Here is a 26,734-nt window from a genome sequence, read left to right on the forward strand (position 1 = left end):
AAGAATGACAAAACACTTTTACTGCTGCGCTACTCTCCAACTTTCACTTTGTTTTTTTCTAACATTGACAGTCTATAGTTCCTATAAACACAACTACTTCTGGGATATTACTAAAATTATTGCAGTATTACTCACTCTTACAAGAATTTGTCGATGACAACAGAAGTGATCACTCGTCTGTGGCTCAGTGTTTTGTGCTGTAATTAATATTCTTTAAAATAAACACTCAGTAAAGTAAAGCTTACCGCTGATGATCAGTGTTTACTGTCCTGGGCAGATTTACCGCACACCACCAGCTGTAGGTCCACACCCACAGAAGCTGCAGCTCATGAACAGGCCACGCCCAGAGGAGACGCTCGATGTACATACAAGAGACCACCGGGCGGGTGGAGCTTGATTTAAGAACTTTGTACTCTTACAGTGGGTCTACTTTTTTTTTTTTTTTTTGCTGCTGTCTAATAGACACAACATTGACCTTCTTCTACAATGCAACATTTTCACTTTTTAAAGCAAGTTGCTGAAACATTGCAATTTCCAGTTAGTTTCAACTTGAAACATTAAACGTGTGCTGAACTTTTTAAAGTCTCCTAATATTTCCTAGCAGTTCAGATAATTAAAAAAAATATATTGTCACAAACTTCTGCAGCTCTGTTATCATAAGGAAAAGTAGAGAAAGTCGTTCCTGCCAACAACTACCACTCTGTTTAATGACTATTTTGACAGTACAGAGCTCTGCTGTAGTTAAAGTATTTTTGTCTTTGCACATTCATCTTAAATTTTTCAGATTTCACTGCCTGAGTGTAAGTTATAGAAATTATTCTGTATTCGTCATTGTTCTGCTGGATGTCTGTGTGCATGGCGCCATCTGGTGTCTGGCATGTGTACCTCTGTCTCCAAATCCTCCAATTTCTGGTTTTCACAGGGAAAAAATGACCAAAGCTTTAAGGCTATTTGTTCAATTTTGTTTTGACAAAACCAAAGTGTGTTTCGGTACAACTCTTATCTGGAAGTAGATTTGTTGGGCTAATAAAGCGTTTTAACAAAGTCAACACCCACTGTTTAAAGTTTGACCAAAACCTACTGTACCCAGCGTCCTCCACAACAATTACAATAGCATAAAAATGTTGTGCAAACAGTGTTTTCAGTCATGATTATGGTTCCACAATATCAAAATAAGAAGGTTATAGTACTTGTGACCACAGCTGAACAGTGTAAACTCTACAAACACTTTACTTTCTGCTACACAACAATGCAAGTAGTGTAACTGAGGAATGAATCAGGATCAACCTAGTAATGAATGAACCATTGATCAAGTAAAGGTAATTGTCACTAACACTAGTAGTATGGTGTGTCAGTAAGTGTTACCAAGTGTTGTGTCATGTTTTTTTTTACTGGCTTAGCTTGTTGAATGTAGCCACATTAACTGCACAGCAATGAACTGATGCATTCAGAGGTACTTCTACTTATAGCAAAGTAGCTTTTCTGCAAGTTTCTGAAATTTTACTTGAGAGTTGAGTTTGTGTACTTCTATTATCTTTGCTTATTTGTATGTACGCATGAATGAAATTCCAGTTCTGAACACTGACATTTATTAGAGATTAAAGTTTTGGATACAAAGAAACCTTTAAGCAGCAAAGCAGAAAAACTTTTTTATCCTGTTACACAGCTAATCCTAGATCAATGACACATTTATATTAAGGCACAAACTGTTACAGAGGTAGATAAGACAACATGTAACATGCATGAAAAGGTCTTAGGATGGAGTAAGTCTGTCTAGTAATCAGTAATGGAGGAGATGCAAGTAAAATTAAAACTTTAGAGCCCCAATGAATCTTTCTGCACGCTGCAGCCCAACAGTGTATTTCCAGCTTCCACACACTCCGTCACTAATGGTGCTGAAAAAAAAATAAGCAAAAGAAAAAGTTATCTTCCAAGTAGCTGATTTTAACCAGCACATGCTGATAAAAACAGATCAACATTAGTTATCATGGTATTACCGTTCTGAGCATGAATCCATGACACTGCCTTCATAGCCAGAAGTTCCCACTCTTCCTTAGCATCTGTCTTAAAACCATGAAGCCAGATCAGAGCCAGAATGGTGGCCCACACTTCCTGGTTGACCTAATACACCATACCAAACAAAAATAAAAAGAGGATTTAAAATGAAGAGAAACATAAAGAATGAGCAAAGACAAAATATCAAGAGGAGAAACTGAATGGTTTTGATTTGCTTTTAACAGCAACAATATTTCCTAAATAAAATATAACCACAAATACAAATGCTTTCACGGGAGCTATTCATAGATGTGTTTAATGCCTGTCATAAACAAGTAGTTCAAAATAACACTTGAGGGGATCAAACCAACTTTCTGCTTCATGAAATCTGTCTGCAAATCAAGGCTGTTTTAAAATAAGTCACACTACTAATTATTTCTATTTGACTTTGACCCACCGATGCAGGCTTTGGCTTCTCCACCTCCTCACTGGTCTTTCCCAGTGCAGCAGCCAGAGCTGCATCTAGCAGCCAGCAGCCAGACGCCTTCTGGAGGGACACCAACTGCAGCAAAGGGTCTCTGGGGGGCTGCTCAGGCACGACAGCTTCAGTTTCTTCAGAAAATGAGTCTGAACAGGGAGAAAAAAAAGGCAATTAAAAAATTAAATCACTTATATCTGTGTATAAGATTTCTACTTGTCCAAGTTGTACAAGAAAACAATGTTGCAAAAGTCAGTTCTATTTAAGTTTCAGTAAAAGAAAAATCATCACAGTAATATTTACAGCTAAATGTTTTTGGGTTTTTTTTGCATTATTGGGCTCATATTTAAATACATTTCTAAACCAAACAGTTTACTTTGCCCACTTATTCTGGTCTTATAATAGTAAACAACAGTTGAAATTAAGATAAAAGTGGTTTAACATGGTTAAAATAGATTAGACAGAAGTCAGGTTACAATATTTTAACAGGGTAGAAAACTTCCTGGATGACTGTAAAACTTGCAGTGCCCAATAGAAATGTATCCAATACATTTTGATGATGAAAGAATCTTATCTCAGAACCTCACAAATTGTCACCAGTCTGTAAAAAGTAGATAATTTGAATGCACACCTGAAGAGAAGGCCATATCTGTGACAGCCATCAAGGTATCATACTGTGGTACAGCAAAAGCTTTCAAACTGGAAAATTGAAATCCTGCATTTTCAAAAGAAATACATTGTCAGAACAGCAAAAATGTACCAAAATAAAAAGTGAAATGGTCATAATAGCAATGATTAAATCAGTTTGCTTATTGTGGATTAACTCGAGTAGTGCACTAAAAGCTGAATGTTGCTATCACTCACTCACACTATAACACTGCCCACAGTTAGTATGGTTTTTCAGCAAAGAAATTATCAAACTTGGCAAAAAAATTCCAGTTGAACTTAAGGATGAACTACTTAAATTGTGGTGGCCAAATGCCAAAGATCAAGGTCACTGTGACCTCATGTGTTCGTGGGTGTAGAAATAGACCAGTGTGTGTTCAGAAAGACAATCAGCTTTTACTTACCTGGCACTGCAGGAGCAGACATCGCGCAGTACATCATCATCCTCCCTGAGTGTAGCGTATAAGCTAGGGCAACCGATAATATAAATATCATATAATATCATACTTTTTACATGGTATACAGACATTTTATGTTATTAGACTACATCAGTAAAAAGACATTTTGTGAAAAGGTCCCCTTCTGAAGTAGCAACGTTCAAGTTTAAAGTTGGCAACAATTAAGCATTTTTACAAAACTCAGCTGATTAATAAAGCAATGCTGGCACTGATCACTAGATGTCAGTACACACATATGGTGATACTTGACATGTCTTTAATAAATAGAGCATTTCCAGCTACTCACTCCCTTCTTTAACATGCCTCTTTTCCACACAAACATAGCTTAACATGGCTGTTATTAATAAAAACATTATAAATCAACATAGTGACATAATGAAGGATAATTCTTAAAATAAATCAAGGTGTGTGTTCTTCTTCCCTGTCATTTAGCCTGGTCTATCATGTGTACGTTTTATGTACGTTTCATTGTATTTTATTGTATTAAGGGACGGTGTGGTGGTCTTTATCATCCAACATGCGTAGACAGAAAAATGCACTCACTGGGTGCTGGAACATTTCTGCGCACCAGAGGTCCTTGAATCGTCTCTTTGTTGCTTTTGTTGACAGCAATGAAGGCAGTGTAGGCACTGCTCACTCCTGATTGGACGCTGAGCTCCACCACTTTCTTCCTCAATCCCTCATCCACCTTTTCTCCATCTTTTTGCTCCACCTCCAGGGAGCGAATCAGAGAGCGAGCACCCAACCTGTGAACTGTTAATCTGTAGAGAAGAGAGAAAAGTAAACACACTGCTGCATTTCTGTAACTGATTTATATGTAATCAGTCCTAAGAGGTACTAAAAGGGATGTAAGGACATGAAACATTTTCTCTATAAGTAACATAGCAACAACTAACTTGTTACAGCAAATAAAAACAAAACTGCACACAATATGAACGGCTCTGTTAATATCACACATCCCTACTTGGCAGAGTTACACATCTTTAAACTATGGTAAATATACATATACATGCTTTACCCAGTGTCTTCTGCAGGTTTGAGACTGAAGTTGACTTGGCTCTGAGAGGGATGACCTGCCAGGTTGTACTTCACCTTCACACAACCCTCTGCTGCTTCTGAACTCTGACAGAACATTAAAGTGTTTGAAATCAGTAATTTAAAAAATCACTGTCGTTATATTTTTCAAAACAAATCTAATGATTACGAGTTAGTGCAGGCACTACCTGTCCAGTGAGCTGGGCGTAAACCAGTGACCTCTGACCCTGGAAAATAGCAGTGATTGGTGGAGAGAGAACAGTGGCAGACACTCCTTTAGGTAAATCCCACATGACTGAGATGTCAACCACAGCTGGTTGCAGAGAAAACCTCAGCGACTGCATCACCTGATGAGCAAAAATGGAAATAGAAAGTTGAGAGAGGAACTGTGGTTTTGTAAAATGTGTTAATATACATTTCTTATCCTATCCTGTATGCCTTTCAGAAGAAAGCTATTTTTTATTTTGTCTTACTTTGGGTTGCATCCTGTCAGCTCCACTGATGAACTGAGCATGACCTCCTCCATTCTTGGCCAAACCATTAATAAGAGCAGTGCTGGCTCCTTCTCCAATCCCAAAGGAGAAACACCTACAATACAGTTGTTTAGTTTTTCCACACAAACACATTAAAACATGGAACATTTTGTGGGTAATGTGTGGGTGTTTGCTATCTTTTGTTCTGTTGTGGTTTCACCTGTGGGAACTTGAATTCCTCATCACTAGTTGCAGAATTTCTTTGGTATTCCCCACCTCTCCATCAGTGAAGACAAATAGCTAGGGAGGAGAGTTTACACAGAATGTGTTGTGTAATGGTACGACAGGTGGCTTTGACAGTGAATTGTCATGAACAACAGTGGTACATGAAGTATGAGTATGACACGCCCCTTTGTTTAAGGTTCTTCTTGTCATACTGTAAGTTGAATAGAGGAAGAAGTTCAGTGGAGGCATTTGGAACTGAGTGGTTAAGATACGTCAAGCTGCTAAGTATAATATCTGTCAAACACTCCAGATAAATACATTCTTTAAGTCGGTATTAGGCAAGACTCACCCTTTACAAATAAATGTCTGTTTCATTTTAAAGACCTGAACATTACTTTCCACTTTCACAAAAAGGAGAATGTGTGGCAACAACAGCTGTAGATGGAGCCCCTGAAGACTGTCTCCTTAGTCCCTTCCCTACACCCAGTGTGGTAATTACTGCACTAATCATAGTCATAGTGTCAAATATTATTTGGCACCGTGCATTTTGATCATCACACCAATGAATCAGTTGATCTCAAATGTTGAGTTTTTACTGGAATGGGATTGTTGTTCATCCAGTTCCTTATTTTGTGTGTTTGCATGTGGTGGCTTGTGCCTGTATGTGTGGGTGTATTACTTGTCTTGGCTGATTGGGAATACAGGGCTGGCTGTAAATGTGTTTGAGAGGCTCAAGGATCTCAGTTCCTCCAAGATCAGCGGTCATCTCTTCAACCTTCTTCAGAGCCTCCTCCATCGTCGTCTCACTGTACTCCACACTCTTACTGTTATCAGAAACACACAAACAGAGGAGGTCAGGAGGTAGATGTTTGGAAATGCATTTCGTGTAGAGGGAGTGACTCACGGGAAGATGTGTTCATATGAGGACCCAAAACTGTAGATGTTGAAATAGCAGCCCATTGGTAAACTCTTCAACAGGAGCAGTAAAGTGTCCTTAAAGAAACAGATGAAGGTTAGTTAAGGCAGCTGTGTGAGAATAAGACAAAGTAAGTTGTGATGGAGTAAACTCTTGTATACCCTGGCACTGGCAATACGAGTCTCTTGCTGGTTGCTGTCATTCATAGGACAATCCATACTCCCAGATCGATCCAGTAAGAAAATAAATTCTCCACATGAGGCGACTGAAGACATCACAGACTGAGGGAACTCAGGATACAGACTCACCATCACTACTGGATCACCCATCAGAGTGCCTGAAACACAGAACAAAGACATGCTAATACAGGCCAATATCAAACCCACTGTTTTATTATGATACATGGAACAAATATCTCCTTTTTTTGTTTATTTCATTACAATATGTTGAACATACTAAGCTTGTTAGCATACAGTAGTAACAACTTTGCTAGTTTGACCTCACCCGGCTTGGCAGAGGCCTGTCCTGCCTCTACCACAGCAGTGGGCTGGTGGGCATCTGTGTAATAAATCAGCAGTTCAACATCTCTGTCAAACTTGTGTCCTGCAGCCAACTTCACCTATGGTTCATAAAAAACATAAAGTTATACATTTTGTTTTCAGTACTGAAGAACAATCACATGCAGCAGACACGTTATTAGTCGACCTACCGTGACCTGGGTTTTCTCTGCATTGAGGTACTGGAGAGGATCCAGAGAAGAGCTGGACTCTACTTTAGAGATTGGACGAGGAGACGACACTCGAGCAGAGAAAGACAGACTGTAGGGAACCAGAGAGGGTGGAACAGACGTCACCTGGACACTGGCACCTTCACTTCCTGTAAACAAGGTCAGACAGGTTAGAAATTCTGTAATAAAAGGTGTTACACACAGAAAGTCCTCAACCTGGCGCCCCTGTCATAAAACAAAGCATGATGAAAAGACACCGCTCTGCCAGGTCCTTATACTTTCTATTCTTCTTCCTACTTCCTACTTAATCGGGTAGTGTCAGTGTGAAAAAGATATTTGTTTCAGGAGAGAATCAGGAACATTTAAAACATTTCTGTGAAGAGATGTGTGGTGCACGATGCTTAAAGGTTCCTGATTAATGTATTGGTTTGTTTTCCTACCCTGAGGTTGGTATCGAGGGTTGAGCACAGCAGGGAGACAAAACCTCAGTCCGTCATCAGCCTGCACAGCCAGCTCAGTGACATACTCCAGCCTGATGGAGGCGCTCTCTCCTGGAGGAAGACTCCCCACACTCAGAGAAAATATATCTGGACTCTGGTCACTCTCCTCCAATAGAAAGGCCTGCTGACCGGAGCTCAGTGCATCATCATACTCCTCACGAGCCTGAAATACAGACAACAGATACTCTCTGTGTAACATTCACTATATTTACTGTTTTTATTTCCTTTATACAGAGTCAATGTTTTCTGTCCAGCTCACCTGCTGTTTCTCCTTCACCTCAGCTACAATCTGTGTTTGTCCAATGACAGCACTGAAATGACAAACAGCAGCATCTCCAGGTAGAGGGAAGACAAAAACTGCCTCTATTGGTTTGTCCTCCTTGTTCTCATAGAGCAGAGTGGAGACCACTGTAGCCACATGGTCCCTGACCTCCAGCTCCACCTCGATGCTCTTCAGAGGAACTGACCAAGAAACAAATAAAAAGACAGCACATAAATACAGGGTGAGAACTTCTGTGTATTCATTGGGTAAAACAATAAAACTGTATCTGTTGATCATATAAAACAAAGAAATGAGTCAATAATACAGCAAATCAATGATTTATGACTGTTTTCTAATAGTTCTGTACCTGGTTCCTTCTCAGGAGTCAACAGACCACAGCAGTTCATCCTCGTACCTTTGTAACAAAAATCCTCAAGGCAGTTTCAGGACTTCCTACTGTAATAATAAATGCTGCTTATAGTTACTGTACATTCTGTTTTATGTTACATGCCTATGTATGCCTCTTACAAAATGCTTCAATTATCTTAATCAGACTTTGATTTAACATTCTCAAATTCAGGATCCTCTGAACTTTATTATTATTCTTACACTATAATTCCTTAATCTCATAATAAACTTCTTTAAAAGAATGACAACACACTTTTACTGCTGCATCATTCTTTTACTTTCACTTTGTTTTTTTCTAATTTTTGTCGATGACAGCAGAAGTGACCACTCGTCTGTGGCTCAGTGTTTTGTGCTGTAATTAATATTCTTTAAAATAAACACTCAGTAAAGTAAAGCTCACCGCTGATGATCAGTGTTTACTGTCCTGGGCAGATTTACCGCACATCACCAGCTGTAGGTCCACACCCACAGAAGCTGCAGCTCATGAACAGGCCACGCCCAGAGGAGACGCTCGATGTACATACAAGAGACCACCGGGCGGGTGGAGCTTGATTTAAGAACTTTGTACTCTTACAGTGGGTCTACTTTTTTTTTTTTTTTTTTTTTTTTTTGCTGCTGTCTAATAGACACAACATTGACCTTCTTCTACAATGCAACATTTTCACTTTTTAAAGCAAGTTGCTGAAACATTGCAATTTCCAGTTAGTTTCAACTTGAAACATTAAACGTGTGCTGAACTTTTTAAAGTTTCCTAATATTTCCTAGCAGTTCAGATAATTAAAAAAATATTGTCACAAACTTCTGCAGCTCTGTTATCATAAGGAAAAGTAGAGAAAGTCGTTCCTGCCAACAACTACCACTCTGTTTAATGACTATTTTGACAGTACAGAGCTCTGCTGTAGTTAAAGTATTTTTGTCTTTGCACATTCAACCTTAATTTTTCAGATTTCACTGCCTGAGTGTAAGTTATAGAAATTATTCTGTATTCGTCATTGTTCTGCTGGATGTCTGTGTGCATGGCGCCATCTGGTGTCTGGCATGTGTACCTCTGTCTCCAAATCCTCCAATTTCTGGTTTTCACAGGGAAAAAATGACCAAAGCTTTAAGGCTATTTGTTCAATTTTGTTTTGACAAAACCAAAGTGTGTTTCGGTACAACTCTTATCTGGAAGTAGATTTGTTGGGCTAATAAAGCGTTTTAACAAAGTCAACACCCACTGTTTAAAGTTTGACCAAAACCTACTGTACCCAGCGTCCTCCACAACAATTACAATAGCATAAAAATGTTGTGCAAACAGTGTTTTCAGTCTTGATTCTGGTTCCACAATATCAAAATAAGAAGGTTATTGTACTTGACTGCTACCAGAGCTTAACAGTGTAAACTCAGGGTTGTTTTTCTACAACAAACTACAAACACTTTACTTTCTGCTACACAACAATGCAAGTATTGTAACTGAGGAATGAATCAGGATCAACCTAGTAATGAATGAACCATTGATCAAGTAAAGGTAATTGTCATTAACACTAGTAGTATGATGTGTCACTGTTCTTAAAGGTGCCAGAAACAGTAAGTAAGTGTTACCGAGTGTTGTGTCTTGTTTGTTTACTGGTTTAGCTTGTTGAACTGCACAGTAATGCATTGATGCATTCAGAGGTACTTCTACTTATAGCAAAGTAGTTTTTATGCAAGTATCTGAAATTTTACTTGAGAGTTTAGTTTGTGTACTGCTATTATCTTATATTATTATTTATTTGTATATATGAAAGTTACAGGTCTGGACATTGAAATTTATACAACGAAATCTTTAAGCAGCAAAGCAGAAGAACTTTTTTATCCTGTTACACAGCTAATCCTAGATCAATGACACATTCGTATTAAGGCACAAACTATTACAGAGGTAGATAAGACAACATGTAACATGCATTAAAAGGTCTTAGGATGGAGTAACTCTGTCTTTGTGTATCAGTAATGGAGGAGATGCAAGTAAAATGAAAACTTTAGAGCCCCAATGAATCTTTCTGCACGCTGCAGCCCAACAGTGCATTTCCAGCTTCCACACACTCTGTCACTAATGGTGCTGAGAAAAAAACAAGCAAAAGAAAAAGTTATCTTCCAAGTAGTTGATTTTCACCAGCACACACTGATAAAAACAGATCAACATTAGTTATCATGGTATTACCATTCTGAGCATGAATCCATGACACTGCCTTCATAGCCAGAAGTTCCCACTCTTCCTTAGCATCTGTCTTAAAACCATGAAGCCAGATCAGAGCCAGAATGGTGCGCCACACTTACCTAAAACACCATACCAAACAAAAATAAAAAAAGAGGATTTAAAATGAAGAGAAACATACAGAGTGAGCAAAGATAAAATATCAAGAGGAGAAACTGAATGGTTTTGATTTGCTTTTAACAGCAGTAACAATATTTCCTAAATAAAATATAATCACAAATACAAATGCTTTCACGGGAGCTATTCATAGATGTGTTTAATGCCTGTTATAAACAAGTAGTTCAAAATAACACTTGAGGGGATCAAACCAACTTTCTGCTTCATGAAATCTGTCTGCAAATCAAGGCTGTTTTAAAATAAGTCACACTACTAATTATTTCTATTTGACTTTGACCCACCGATGCAGGCTTTGGCTTCTCCACCTCCTCACTGGTCTTTCCCAGTGGTGATCAACAACTGAAATCAATATAAAAGTGGTTTAACATGGTTAAAATAGATTAGACAGAAGTCAGGTTAAAGTTATCTGACTATACAATTTTCCACTGCGTTCTACAGCAAAACCTGCCAAATTATAAACATATTATGGTTTTTCAGCAAAAGACTTGGGGGAAATTATTCAAACTTGGCAAAAAAATTCCAGTTGAACTACTTAAATTGCAGTGGCCAAATGTCAAAAATCAAGGTCACTGTGACCTTGTGTTCGGTGAATGTAGGAATAGACCAGTGTGTGTTCAGAAAGACAATGAGCTTTTTACTTACTCTGGGGTACAGCAGATATTGTGCAGCACATCATCACCCCTGAGATTAAGAGTAGGATATTAGCTGGGGCTACTGATAAAATAAATATCATATAACTTCACATATGCTAATAAACTGATAACTGAGAGCAATATTGCATGTGTGCAGTTGACTTATATAAAATCTTTTATATAAAAGGCTTTTTACAAATGCATCATTGGTAAAAGGAATATTTGGACAGTTATGGACATGTGCAGTACATTCTACAATATCGAAGTCCTATAAAAGCATCATATGAAAGAAGAACAAAACTGTATTAACTGTGGTATTACTTACAGCCCCAATTCTAAAAAGAGTTGTAGTACACACAGTACACTACACATAAATATGTGAGATTTACCTAAAACAGGTTTTCAAATTACTTTTTATATGGTATACAGCCATTTTATGTTATTAGACTACATCAGTAAAAAGACATTTTATGCAAAGGTCCCCTTCCGAAGTAGCAACGTTCAAGTTTAAAGTTGGCAACAATTAAGCATTTTTACAAAACTCAGCTGATTAATAAAGTAACGCTGGCACTGATCACTAGATGTCAGTACACACATATGGTGATACTTGACATGTCTTTAATAAATAGAGCATTTCCAGCTACTCACTCCCTTCTTTCACATGCCTTTTTTTCACACAAGCATAGCTTAACATGGCTGTTATTAATAAAAACATTATAAATCAATATAGTGACATAATGAAGGATAATGCTTAAAATAAATCAAGGTGTGTGTTCTTCTTCCCTGTCATTTAACCTGGTCTATCATGTGTAAGTTTTATGTACGTTTCATTGTATTTTATTGTATTAAGGGACGGTGTCGTGGTCTTTATCGTCCAACATGCGTAGACAGAAAAATGCACTCACTGGGTGCTGGAACATTTCTGTGCACCAGAGGTCCTTGAATTATCTCTTTGTTGCCTTTGTTGACAGCAATGAAGGCAGTGTAGGCACTGCTCACTCCTGATTGGACGCTGAGCTCCACCACTTTCTTCCTCAATCCCTCATCCACCTCTTCTTCATCTTCCTTTTGCTCCACCTCCAGGGAGCGAATCAGAGAGCGAGTAGCCAACCTGTGAACTGTTAATCTGTAGAGAAGAGAGAAAAGTAAACACACACACACATTTCTATAACTGATTTATTTCTAATCAGTCCTAAGAGGTACTAAGAGGTATGTAAGGACATGAAACATTGTTTAAATATATGTACAGTATAAATAAATGCTCCTACATTTTCTCTATAAGTAACATAGCAACAACTAACTTGTTTCAGCAAATACAAACAAAACTCTGCACAGGATATGAACGGCTCTGTTAATATCACATATCCCTACTTGGCAGAGTTACACATCTTTAAACTATGGTAAATATACATATACATGCTTTACCCAGTGGCTTCTGCAGGTTTCAGACAGAGGTTGACTTGGCTCTGAGAGCAATAACCTGCCAGGTTGTACTTCACCTTCACACAACCCTGTGCTGCTTCTAAACTCTGACAAAGCATTAAAGTGAAATCAGTAATTTAAAAAATCACTATTGTTATATTTTTCAAAACAAATTTAATGAATACGAGTGAGCGCTGGCACTACCTGTCCGGTGAGCTGGGCGTAAACCAGTGAACTTTGTACATGTTAATGATGAATGCACAGCAAAGTTAGCTATGGAGTTCCACAGGGATCTGTGCTTGGACCGATTCTTTTCACTCATAGATGTCTCCCTTAGGCAATATTATTAGGAAACACTCACATTGCAACACTGCACATTGTTATGCAGATGATACCCAGTTATATTTATCTATGAGACCAGGAGAAACTAATCAGTTAGTCAAACTTCAAGCATGCTTATAAGACATAAAGGCCTGGATGTCCTCCAATTTCCATCTCCTAAATCCAGACAAGACAGAGGTTATACTGTTTGGGCCTAAAAATCTCAGAGGCACTATGTCTAATCACGTCCTCACCCTTGATGACTTAGTATTGGCCTCAAGTAATACTGTAAGACATCTCTGAGTTATCTTTGATCAGGATATCTCCTTCACTTCATACATCAAAGATATCTCTAGAACTGCCTTTTTTCACCTGAGAAAGACTGTTAAAATTAGGAGCATCCTGTCCCAAAGTGATGCTGAAAAACTAGTGCATGCATTTGTTACTTCCAGACTGGACTATTTTAATTCATTATTAATAGTTTGTCCCAATAGCTCATTAAAAAGGCTTCAGTTATTCCAAAATGCTGCAGCCAGAGTTCTGACTGGAATTAGCAAGAGAGATCATATTTCTCCTACGTTAGCTTCTCTCCATTGGCTCCCTGTAAAATCCAGAATTGAATTTAAAATTCTTCGCCTCACTTATAAATCCCTTAATAATCAAGCTCCATCTTATCTTAAAGACCTCATAGTTCCATATCTTCCAAGCAGAACTATACGTTCTCAGGCTGCAGGTTTACTTGTGATTCCTAGAGTTTCCAAACGTAGAATGGGAGGAAGAGCCTTTAGCTACCAAGCCCCTCTCCTATTCACTTGCAGTCCCTGCTAATGATAATTCCATTTACCTGCCATCTACCTGGTCATCCCACCTGTGAGGAGTTAAACTCCTGCCAGTCACTACTCCACCATCTGCACTCACTTTTAAGTTGTGACTTTTGCATCACCTGTGGAAATAAGACTTTGCTGCAGGGAGTTGCCTTGTGTCTGCTTGTGGGACCTCTTGGGTTCCTGTATTTGTATCTGTCTGCAGTTGTTTCATTTTGGTGTTAAATGCTAAAAACTCTTTACCTTGTTATTTTGGGGCAGTTAATAGGCTGTAGAAGCTCATCTTGTTACCTATTGTAACAGAAAACAAAGATTTGCATTTGCAATTTAGCATTATCTTTGGAATATGCACATATAATGTTACAGTGTGTGACTATGACTGTGTTATTAAACATCAAATCAAGTAACGAGTTATTATCTATTATTAATATATATATATATATATATATATATATATATATATATATATATATATATATATATATATATATATATATATAATATATTTACAATAACTATTATTTATTTAACATATAAAAAACATAGCATAAGTAAATTTGTGTCACAGCCAGTTTTATTGCGCACTATGCACATTTTGTTTATTCATTATCTGACCAAACAGAATATGTACACAGCACCTTAACACTGTGGGGATTTTGTTTTAAGCTCTACACCTTTATATTTTTTTCTGCTGCGTTTAAGAGTCATGTTCGGCTGAAATACAAGGAAAACGCTGCCTACCTTTAGAAGAAAGTGTCTGAGACAACTGGCAGTTATCCAACCAGTAGAGAGAGAGGGAGATGCAACTGTGACAATAACTGGAAGTCCTCAGTCACGCCTGGGAATGATTTGATTAAACCAGCGACGGGGTGGACCCTACACTGGCTTTACTGTAACTCAGTGACCAAGGGCAGCACAAATCTGTAACTGTATCACAAAACAAACTGATCAATGAAACTGCTTTAAAATTTTATGATGCAAACTAAACAAATTAAGATAAAAAAAAAGTTCAACCTAACCTTCAGTAAAAGGAGGTGTTGGAAGAAGTACTCAGATGAAGTAGGCTTTGTTCATTTCACATTAATGTCTAGAGTCCTATGATCTTTCTGTAGTTTTCATTTTCAGCTTCAGCTCCGCCACTTTTGTTCATGTGTTCTGGAAAAGTATGAGCGTGTTTAGGGTTTTATCTGGGGAAAGCTGAATTCTTCTTTATTAGAGGACATTTATTTCAAATGTTAAAGGAGTCCTCAACTGTTTGGTGAGATCTGCTTCCAGTAAACAACCCTCCTTACACTGGTGATGTAATTAAAAAAGAAAGAGAAGAAATATATTAAATGGAACAAATGGCCCCTGATCTGTCCACACCCTCATCTGTTCCCATGAACAGTATGTTCAAGGCCATTCAGCACAAGACCTATCGATTTCCTAATTAGCTACTGCAGCCACAGGAAGCATCACATGCTTAATTTGATCACATTTCCACGTTAAATGCGCAATGTCCACAAAATGAGCTTAGAATTTAAATGGATTATAGAACTGAGACACTTTGTCTGTGTGTGCATTTGTTTTGTGTGATCGCTTGAAAATGTGTGTGTGCTGTAAAATACGTCCATCTGTAAATAAAAGATTAATTAAATGAGCAAGATGAAAACATGAGCTTCAAAGAATCATACTACTTTAGGTCTTGTACTTGTAAACGTCTTAAGCTTAAATAATAAAAAATCTATTGTCTTGATGAAGGAGCCACATATTGCTTGTAGAAACTGTGTTACCTTAGTGATATGTGTCGTATGTTGTTTGTGTGCACCACCTCCATGGTACTCTGGTTGTACTCTCTTACTATAATGGATGAGTACTCACAGTGCATGTAAACATGGCCAGTGCACAGATACCCAGAGAAAGTGCCTTTTGAACACTTTGAATGATAATGCATTTAGTGATGAGCAAAAACTGACAAGAAATACAAAATGCACGTCTCTTCTTTGTATTCATGCACGAAAGATGTTTCTGGTGTAGCGGTTTATTTTGTAGTGAAACAGTTTCTACCACAAAACAACATTAGAGCAGTGTTTGAGAAGTTAAGTGAGAGCAACTAGAGATTTTTTCTTATGTCAAAATGTTTTGTTAATCATCCATTTACATTTAGACATTTATAATAATAATGAATACTTTATTAGCTGATGCTTTCATCCAAAGTACAAATACATGTAGCTTCTTTAGTCTGAGGAAAGTTGGTTGCAGTCCTCAAATGTATCCACTAGGATGCTCTCACTTCTGACCTGTCTTAAATAAGTTTATGAACAACACCTTGACATATTATATCCACCAGGGACACCACACCTAATCCTTTTTGGGGCTACCAAGGGTTATAGAAAATGTAACTATTAAATAATGATGATTGTAATCTACTTACACCCTATCAAATATCGTAAAAAGAGAAATCACCCTAGGAGATAAATGTGAGGTCTCCACCCAACTTCCCTCAGATTGAATGAGCTACTTAAACGAGCAGCACTTTCAGATATCCTCATCTAGATGACTGTGAATCTTCACTGACATTAAAGCAGCAAAGGAAAAGAACCATGTTCTATCATGTTGACTAATCCGAGATCAGTGAGGCACAGTGCATATATGCAGTATTAAGGCATCAAGGCACATATTATGGCACAAGTAGATGAAAAGTAACATGTAATTTAAAGGTTGTAGGTTGGTTGGATAGCATTTGTATAACAGTCCTGACACAGAAGCCAGAAAATCTTCATTTAAAGCCCTAGTGAATCTTTCTGCACACTGCAGCCCAACAGTGCATTTCCAGCTTCCACACACTCTGTCACAAATGGCACTAGGGGAAAAAAAAACACAAAACAAATCATTATAAAACAGCTGATTTTAACCAACACTGTTAAATATAGATCAACATATATTATCATTACCATTCTGAGCTTGAAGCCACGACACAGCCTTCAAAGCCAGAAGCTCCCACTCTTCCTTAGCATCTGTCTTGAAACCATGAAGCCAGATCAGAGCCAGAATGGTGACCCACACTTCCTGACTGACCTAATACACCAGATTAATAGAGATGTTTTACTTTCCAACAACTTGAGAACATTATGAAGTAAAATATGATACCTAAATACTTTTACAATATGGAAAATGCGCGACAGGACAGGGTTAGAGGATGAACTGCATGAGGAGGAAGAGGAGGAAGAGCTTGGACTGATGAGAACTTATAGACCCTATATGTTGTAGGATTAGATTCTCTTAGATGTCTAAGTGACCTTCTGAAGAAATTGTTTAGCTGTGTGGGTATGTGAGCTCATTCTTTCATGGTTCATGGTACATTCATTGGCAGAACCACTACAGCAATACCTAAAGTGTTTGAGATAAATATATTACACAACTTTTATAATAATACTGTTGTTTTTCCCTTGTAGGGATGATATTTACTAAATGTTATGACTGAATTGTGTAGTATTAATCATATTTTACAGTCCTATCATTAATTTTTATCATCATTGACTTTGACCCACCGATGCAGGCTTTGGCTTCTCCACCTCCTCACTGGTCTTTCCCAGTGCAGCAGCCAGAGCTGCATCTAGCAGCCAGCAGCCAGACGCCTTCTGGAGGGACACCAACTGCAGCAAAGGGTCTCTGGGGGGCTGCTCAGGCAAACCGGTTTCTGAAAAGAAAATGAAAGAAATTGCAAATAATTTTACATAAAATAAATAAATGGTTAATGTGATAAGTAGGTTTTGTGTACAGTGTCTGCCTATATACAGTGGGTATTTAGCATGTGACTACTCCACAGCGACGCAGATATTACATATCTACAGGTGGCAATACCAAAGAATACAGTACCATTTAGTTTTGGAGAGTGGCGGCAATCAGCATCATCTGTCTGGAGAGACTTCTCACGTGGCTTCAAGAAGGCCCTGACCTTTTTCTTAAAATTAGAAAAAAAGTTTGTGGTCCTTGAAGACTTTCCTTTGATATAAGACACTGTTGAAGGAGAAGCAGAATAACCACAACCTGACATGTTGGAGCTTATGCCTTTGTGTCACAGGACATTTTCTTCAACAAACAACTATTATAAAAATACAAACACAAAAGAGCATTTTTGTTACATTTACATTTAAATTTAGTCATTTAGCAGACACTTTTATCCAAAGCGACTTACAAGTGTCGTGTGTTGTAAAATATTTCTTCACAATGAACAGGAGGTAGTTTGCACCATGAGTTTTTCATACTTTTTCCTGATTGATAGTGATGCGCTTTTTAAGATCATTACTAAATATGTGTCAAGAAATATGGTACTGTAGTATTTTTTTACTGCAAGTATTGGTGGACTTTCTATTTTGTCAAATGGTTTGACCTGATGCTGATCATCAGTTACTACAATTCTTCCTAATATCACAGACTACCCACACTACAAACCAAATGCAAATGTCAATACAGAATTGACTATATCTGAACATCTTACATGCTAAATACTAGTAACAAAGATTGGCAATCCATCCAATCTTTGTTACCAGGTTTATGTTATAAGAACAGCCAAGTGCTACTTACAATGGCAACTTTGTTCTTCAATTGTGTCAGATCTATAACGCGGGTTTTCGTCTTTGGTTAACATTAGAAGAAAAAGAGAGAGAACATAACACCACAACAGCAAAACTAAGAAATTGCATTAACCAAATGTTTGTCACAAAATTGTTAGCACAACTGATGGATTTGTTCAAAATCAAATAAAATCATTTGTATTACATTAAGAGAAAGAGAGAACGTCAAACAAAGCCAGTACTGACAAAACCATGTAATTTGTAATACAAGGAAATCACGTTACACCAGGTGTATGTTATAAGGCTGAGGTTACTCTTTGTCTCTTTTTGGAAATGGACTAAAGCACATTGCTGCCGTCAATCAAACCATCACTTCCATCATAACAAAAATACATTAAATGCTCAGAGTAAGTAAGATCCTATTGGCCTGCTGGGTAATAGAGCTTTGACTGTGAGGTTTCTAAACCAGCTAGTAATGCCATAGAACATGAAACTGAGTCAATCGTGGATTCTACAACAGAGATTTGCAGCATGTGTGTGCCACCTAGGATACCCATTCACCTAGACATTTATATGGAAGACCTGTCTGATGTGAGATTTGTTGTTTCTGACTGACCTGGAATCTAATGCCTCTGTTCGGTTTCACAGTATGTACACTGCAAAACTCATCATACCAACACTGACTTGTTACCTATTTAATCAAATAGACTATTACCACTTAATCAGAAAAGATTGACCCTCAGCTCAACTACTGAGAATGTTTAAATAAAGAGTTGAGAAAGTCAATGCCCATCAATAATAACTTTTTTTAAAATTTTTACTCACCACACAAGCAAACTAGAAAAAAAACAGAGAACAAAATATGTTACATGTTTACTATTAGTAAAAAAATACCTTGTAAAAATGTGTATATTGGAGAAGTAAGAAATTTACAAAATTAGAAACTGTCGCTTGTGCCACAGCAAACAATGACAACATCTGGTTATTTTAAAAAGTATGGCAAGATATTGTTCCTCCAGAATTTTTAGAGGCCACTGTATGACCGTAAACAAATGTGTGTTCAGATCCTATTCAGCATTTCACTAACTTGTTCACAGCCAACAGGAACTGTAATACTTACATTGTTTTAAACCTGGACTATAGGCTTGCATCATCACTTTAAGAAACAAAATGAGGTAGAAGGTAAAAAGATTATATGATAATACATAAAATATAATTAAATACATTTCTGATGTTATCAGAATAACTTACATGTGTCCAAGTACTTACAAAAAATGACATAAAATATTATTTAATATAAGATGTTCCAGTATTTAAAGGCATATCAACAAACACACAGGTTTGTGTGCAGAATTAATATTTAGTAATATCAAGTATAAAAATACTAGTTATTTTTATACTTGTAAAATGTTATTTTTACAATAATTAAGCAGGACAGCATGGTATTTAAGTAGCATTAACACTGTGATACAATAATCTGTAGTCAGTTATAGTAACTTTAAAGTTGAAGTTTGAAGAAGATAAGTCTTTAAATAACCTTTGGAAAAATACTCACTGTATGCTGGAACATTTCTGCGCACCAGAGGTCCTTGAATCTCTTTACCATCACTTTTGTTGACAGCAATGAAGGCAGTGAAGGAGCTACTCACTCCTGATTGGACGCTGAGCTCCACCACCTTCTCCTTCAACCCCGCATCTTGCTGTCCACTATACTCTCTCTCCTCCATCTCCAGGGAGCGAATAAGAGTCAGAGCACCCAACCTGTGGACTGTTAATCTGCAGACAGGAGTAAACACAGGTGGAGCTTCATGTGTGTGACTACAAAATAAAAATAAACATTATATTTAGCTTAGCATGTGCTAAGAGTGACATGTGTTTGACGGGAGCCTGTCTTACCCAGTGTCCTCTGCAGCTTTCAGACTGAAACGGAGCTGGTTCTGAGAGAGATGACCTGCCAGGCTGTACTTCACGGTCACACAGCCCTCTGCTGCTTCTGAACTCTGACAGAGCAGTACAGTAGTAGAAACCATGTCTCTACTGTAATACTAAACATGATGAATACATACTGTATAAGTAGATGGTGCTGCTCCCACCTGTCCAGTGACCTGCACATAAACCAGTGACCTCAGACCCTGGAAAAGTGCTGTGATTGGTGGAGAGAGGACAGTGACAGACACTCCTTTTGGTAAATCCCATGTGACTGAGACATCCTGCACAGCTGGCTGCAGAGCAAATCGCAGCGACTGCATTACCTGGTAAATAAAAACATTTTTTTAACACTTAATAGATGCACTGACTTTTTACTTACTGGATCAATGATTTGTTGCTGTGCTTCTTCTATATGTTTCCCACTTGCAGTTCCTTGTCACCACAACTAAGTGTTTGTCTTTTTTCTCTCTCTTCTCTCCTAAAATGGAGTTTTTCCTCTCTGCTGTTAACTAGTGCTTGCTTAAGGTGGGCTTGACCTTACTATGCTGAGTGTCTACAGATGATTTTTGTTGTGATTTGGCATTATATAAATACATTAAATTAAACAGAACTAAGTTGAATTCAATTGATTTAACTTTACAACCTGTTGAGCTGAATGTCTTTCTTACTTTGGGTTGCATCCTGTCATCCCCAGTGATGAACTGAGCATGACCTCTTCCTTCTTTGGCCAACCCATTAATAAGAGCAGTGCTGGCCCCTTCCCCAATCCCAAAGGAGAAACACCTACAATATAGTTATTATGTTTTAAACACACAGTACCAGAACATGAATCATTTTGTGGGAAATTTAAGGGTGTTGTGTTTTGTTCACCTGTGGGAACCTGAATTCTTCTTCACCAGATTTATAACTTCTTTGGTGTTTCCCACCTCTCCATCGGTAAAGACAAATAACTATAGAGGAAGTTTTACACATAAGTTACAATACACACAATAATTTACATAATTCACTCCAGCACAACTCCAGCATCCACTATGACCTCAAAAATAGGGCCTAGTACTTCCTTGACTTTCAGTGGTAATGGCTTAATCAATTTCTTTACAAACAAAATGCTAACTGCTAGAGAAGAAAATCCTCTCATAGGACGTCTCAGTTAAAAAGTCTCCAGGTTTTCCAAAATGCTGCAACCAGAGTTCTGATTGGAATTAGTAAGCAAGATTTTCCAAATGTAGAACTGGAGACAAAACCTTTAGTTATCAAGCACCTCTCCCGTGGAACAGGCTCCCAGTGCAATTACTGCCCATCCACCCGGTCCAGTGTTTTGTCTGCTGCTTGTTATTGTTTTCACTGCTTGCTGTTCTTTACTCTCTCTTCTTTCCACTCAACCCACCCGTCTAAGGCAGATGGCCACACACCCTGAGTCTGGTTCTGCTGGAGGTTTCTTCTGCACTGTCGTCTTGGGCATGCTCAAGTGTAAAGTCTTAAACCTCACACTGTAAAGTGCCTCATGATGACACTAAATAAACTTAACTGAAATTGATTGAATTGAAAAACATATCCACATACAGTATAATCATGTACAAAAGTTAGTACAAACTCTATTAATTCTGTGTTTTGTTTTGCGTGTGTATATGTGTACGTGTTTGTGTGTGTGTGTAAAAAAAATAATAAAAATCATCATCTGATCATAGCAACAGCAACATGTACATTTTTTAAGGTGTCATTAATTATTTTACAACAATGTGTCCTAACAGAAATAAATGTGAACAAACATTTCATGCAGTGCAGCAGCATGTTTCACAATGGAGCTTTGAGGCGCAGATTAAATAATATTGAATCTGGCTCTGAATTCAAACACATTATGGTGATGAGATGCAATTCATTGTTTATTTTAGTCTCTCTATGACATTTGTTGAAGAAAAAACCCAGTAAGACAGCACAATCTTAGAGCAGAAGCATAGTGTTAATGCCATGTTTACCTACACAAGATTATTCTGCAACCAGTGTAACTTATGTATGGGTGTGCAGCCATTTGTGTATGTGTGGGTGTATTACTTGTCTTGGTTGATTGGGAATGCAGGGCTGGCTGTAAATGTCTTTGAGGGGCCTAAGGATCTCAGTTCCTCCCAGATCGGCAGTCATTTTCTCAACTTTCTTCAGAGCCTCCTCCATCGTCTTTTCACTGTACTCCACACTCTTACTGTCATCAGAAACACACAAACAGAGGAGGTCAAGAGGTGAATAGTTATCTAGTGCTACTAATGTACAGAACATTCAAATTCAAATTAAAACCAGGTTTTTATAGTATAACAGAAATTATTTTCCTGAACATGTGAACTCTTTAACTGTATTTACTATTTTGTAAGAAGAACACAATAAAAAAGGTTGAGGTTTTTCTAATTCACTAAATATCTGGTGTTCATCAAAAAAAAAACAAAACAACATGCATAAAACTAACAGTGTGGATGTGTGGAAGCACATGTGGCTATTTTAAAACCTGTGTCTGCAGTATACATTTATATTTCTAAAAAAAGATTTGATGGCACCTACTGGCCACTGTACTCACGGGAAGATGTGTTCATAGGTTGAACCAAAACTGTAGATGTTGAAATAGCAGCTCATTGGTAAACTCTTCAACAGGAGCAGTAAAGTGTCCTTGAAGAAACAGATGAAGTTTAGTTAAGGCAGCTGTGTGAGAATAAGACAAAGTATGTTGTGATGGAGTAAACACTTGTATACCCTGGCACTGGCAATACGAGTCTCTTGCTGGTTGCTGTTGTTCAAAGGAAAATCCATACTCCCAGATCGATCCAGTAAGAAAATAAATTCTCCACATGAGGCGACTGAAGACATCACAGCCTGAGGGAACTCAGGATACAGGCTCACCATCACTACTGGATCACCCATCAGAGTGCCTGAAACACAGCAGAAAGATATGCTAATACAGGCCAATACCAAACTCACTGTTTTATTACAATACATAGAACTAATGTCTTCTTTAATCCTTTATTTCATTACAATATGTTTATTTCATTACAATATGTTTATTTCATTACAATATGTTGAACATACTAAGCTTGTTTACATACAGTAGTTACAACTTTGCTAGTTTGACCTCACCAGGCTTGGCAGAGGCCTGTCCTGCCTCTAGCACAGCAGTGGGCTGGTGGGCATCTGTGTAATAAATCAGCAGTTCAACATCTCTGTCAAACTTGTGTCCTGCAGCCAACTTCACCTACAGCACATAAAATACACTCATAACTATGAATATATCTATATATATTCTTCTGAGTACTGAAGAACAACCACATGCAGCAGACACGTTATTAGTCGACCTACCGTGGCCTGGGTTTTCTCTGCATTGAGGTACTGGAGAGGATCCAGAGAAGTGCTGGACTCTACTTTAGAGATTGGACGAGGAGACGACACTCGAGCAGAGAAAGACAGACTGTAGGGAACCAGAGAGGCTGGAACAGACGTCACCTGGACACTGGCACCTTCACTTCCTGTAAACAAGATCAGACAGGTTAATCAAAAAGATATTACACACTGAAAACAGTTTATGTCATTCTGGATGATCAGGTTAACTTATAGTTCCTCTTATTTTCTATGGATCTTTTTTATTGGATATTTATTTATTTAAGTCATTTTAGTGAAATTTAGATCTCTTTCAGGAGGAAAGTGGGGTCTGAATACAATACATACAGTGAATACATACACTATATGTCAGATTGTTTTCCTACCCTGAGGTTGGTATCGAGGGTTGAGTACAGCAGGGAGACAAAACCTCAGTCCGTCATCAGCCTGCACAGCCAGCTCAGTGACATACTCCAGCCTGATGGAGGCGCTCTCTCCTGGAGGAAGACTCCCCACACTCAGAGAAAATATATCTGGACTCTGGTCACTCTCCTCCAATAGAAAGGCCTGCTGACCGGAGCTCAGTGCATCATCATACTCCTCACGAGCCTGAAATACAGACAACAGATACTCTCTGTGTAACATTCACTATATTTACTGTTTTTATTTCCTTTATACAGAGTCAATGTTTTCTGTCCAGCTCACCTGCTGTTTCTCCTTCACCTCAGCTACAATCTGTGTTTGTCCAATGACAGCACTGAAATGACAAACAGCAGCATCTCCAGGTAGAGGGAAGACAAAAACTGCCTCTATTGGTTTGTCCTCCTTGTTCTCATAGAGCAGAGTGGAGACCACTGTAGCCACATGGTCCCTGACCTCCAGCTCCACCTCGATGCTCTTCAGAGGAACTGACCGAGAAACAAATAAAAAGACAACACATAAATACAGGGTGAGAACTTCTGTGTATTCAGTGGGTAAAACGATAAAACAGTATCTGTTGATCATATAAAACAAAGAAATGAGTCAATAATACAGCAAATCAATGATTTATGACTGTTTTCTAATAGTTCTGTACCTGGTTCCTTCTCAGGAGTCAACAGACCACAGCAGTTCATCCTCGTACCTTTATAACAAAAATCCTCAAGGCAGTTTCAGGACTTCCTACTGTAATAATAAATGCTGCTTATAGTTACTGTACATTCTGTATAATGTTACATGCCTATGTATGCCTCTTACAAAATGCTTCAATTATTTTAATCAGACTTTGATTTAACATTCTCAAATTCAGGATCCTCTGAACTTTATTATTATTCTTACACTATAATTCCTTAATCTCATAATAAACTTCTTTAAAAGAATGACAACACACTTTTACTGCTTTAACACTTTTAAAATTTAAGTTTTTTTTTCTAACATTGACAGTCTATGGTTCCTATACAGTAAATACAACCGTAGTTAATATGTATGAAACACAGATGCATTTATCTTAAATATAATATCTACACAGCTGTTCCTATAAACACAACTACTTCTGGGATATTACTAAAATTATTGCAGTATTACTCACTCTTACAAGAATTTGTCGATGACAACAGAAGTGACCACTCGTCTGTGGCTCAGTGTTTTGTGTTAAAATAAACACTCAGTAAAGTAAAGCTTACCGCTGATGATCAGTGTTTACTGTCCTGGGCAGATTTACCGCACATCACCAGCTGTAGGTCCACACCCACAGAAGCTGCAGCTCATGAACAGGCCACGCCCAGAGGAGACGCTCGATGTACATACAAGAGACCACCGGGCGGGTGGAGCTTGATATAGGAACCTTGTCCCGTTTCAGCAGGGGTCTCAAACTCGCGAAGGCGGGGGCCCAATTGCGGCCCGCAGGACGCAATTGGGCCCCCGCCTTCATATAAAAGGTTTAACGTTAGTGCGGCGCTCGAGTTTTATGTTTGACACTTTACAGCAGGGGTGTCAAACTCAATTGCACAGAGGGCCAAAATCCAAAACACACTTTAGGTCCCGGGCCGAACAGGATAAACATTTATTGAACACATTAAAACTTTTAAAACTTTTTTTTAACATAAACCTTAAATAACTTTAACTTTAACTACTATTTTACTCTCCATAAAAATATATCCTGTCAAAATTATACAAATTCAAAATGTGAACATGCTGCATAACAAAACCTGGAAATATAAATAAAATTTGTGCTTTTCAGCAATAACAAATCAAATCATTCAGTCTTTGCTCTTCAGTCATTTTATCAGAGCTGCATCTGTTTTTGTCAACAAGTTCGTTTTTATTTGTTGTGAGGTTCTGTGTTGTGGAGATTCTCAGGATGGACTGTAGGTTCTCACCAGTGAGACGACTCCTGTGTGCTGTTTTGTTCGTCTTCATCACTGAGAACAGCTTCTCACATAGATTTGTTCTACCAAACATAAACAAGGTTCGAGCCTCATGTGGACGGAGCTGGGACATTTCTGCGGGAATGGAGTGAATAAACTGTGCGGGTCCTGCAGTGTCCTACTTTACCTTCAGTCATTACACTGCAGCTCCATCAGCTGAATCTGAATCTGCACGGGTCCAGTTTCCAAATCGACGGCAAAATGATTTTATTGTTCGTCAAAGTCACCAAAGCTCCGTGAACTCAGTTGATCAGCAAAGTGAGTATTTGTGAACACCGTTGTGCCGATATGGTTCAACATTACTTGGCATCCTGAGGACCAGCTTCATAATAACCTGCAGCATCATAAACTAGACTTGATTAACGTGGAATGTGTTCGGCAAGGCAGCTGAAGCGCTGCATTATGGGATCTGTAGTTTATTGTGTTAATAACAATAATATAGAAATGATCTCGCCGGATATAATTACACGCCGGGCCGGATGTGGCCCGCGGGCCTTGACTTTGACATATGGGCTTTACCGTTTTGTGAGTGGAGCTGAACGAACCAACCAATCACGGTGGGGTATATGGGTCTCAGGGGCGGGACATCGGCTGGGCTTAATCCAATCAGAGAAACATTTCTGAATGAGTGACAGCAGCGTTGCCATGGAGAGCTTTCAGCCCGGCTTGCGGACTTGTTTCTATGAAGCACACGTGCTGCGTTCACGACACTTAAAAAAAAAAGGTTTTTAAACTGTGGCCCAGCGGGACATTATATGTCAAAGTGATGCGTTCGCGGCGGGTTAAAAGAAAAGTTAA

General features: G+C 38.2%; 2 protein-coding genes across 8 annotated transcripts; both read right to left on the minus strand.

Annotated features, from left to right (window-relative positions):
• Window positions 1-1,572: 1,572 nt before the first annotated feature.
• On the minus strand, window positions 1,573-25,294 carry LOC113148509 (von Willebrand factor A domain-containing protein 5A-like). Of its 7 annotated transcripts, none has more exons than XM_026340238.1 (19): window positions 25,193-25,293; window positions 24,607-24,654; window positions 24,237-24,439; window positions 23,918-24,140; window positions 23,514-23,680; window positions 23,295-23,409; window positions 22,914-23,089; window positions 22,741-22,829; window positions 6,010-6,154; window positions 5,326-5,405; window positions 5,106-5,220; window positions 4,821-4,979; window positions 4,616-4,719; window positions 4,141-4,358; window positions 3,544-3,606; window positions 3,105-3,188; window positions 2,453-2,622; window positions 1,998-2,121; window positions 1,573-1,895 (listed from the first exon to the last, which is right to left on the minus strand). In XM_026340238.1, the coding sequence occupies exons 2-19, from the start codon at window positions 24,644-24,646 to the stop codon at window positions 1,816-1,818; spliced, it is 2,355 nt and encodes a 784-aa protein (XP_026196023.1). In that variant the 5' UTR covers window positions 24,647-24,654; window positions 25,193-25,293; the 3' UTR covers window positions 1,573-1,815. The 7 variants fall into 7 exon arrangements, with proteins under 7 accessions (XP_026196023.1, XP_026196007.1, XP_026196015.1 ...); XM_026340222.1 differs by lacking the exon at window positions 6,010-6,154 and adding an exon at window positions 22,230-22,374; XM_026340230.1 differs by lacking the exons at window positions 5,326-5,405; window positions 6,010-6,154 and adding exons at window positions 21,048-21,127; window positions 22,230-22,374.
• LOC113148559 (von Willebrand factor A domain-containing protein 5A-like) lies at window positions 15,874-19,038 on the minus strand. Its single transcript, XM_026340295.1, has 5 exons — window positions 18,259-19,038; window positions 17,551-17,691; window positions 17,223-17,371; window positions 16,626-16,749; window positions 15,874-16,534 (listed from the first exon to the last, which is right to left on the minus strand). Exons 1-5 carry the CDS (start codon window positions 18,320-18,322, stop codon window positions 16,455-16,457), a joined length of 558 nt encoding a protein of 185 aa, XP_026196080.1. The 5' UTR covers window positions 18,323-19,038; the 3' UTR covers window positions 15,874-16,454.
• Window positions 25,295-26,734: the final 1,440 nt, after the last annotated feature.

Source organism: Anabas testudineus, chromosome 13, assembly GCF_900324465.2.
Source record: "Anabas testudineus chromosome 13, fAnaTes1.2, whole genome shotgun sequence".
NCBI classification, from domain to species: Eukaryota; Metazoa; Chordata; class Actinopteri; order Anabantiformes; family Anabantidae; genus Anabas; species Anabas testudineus.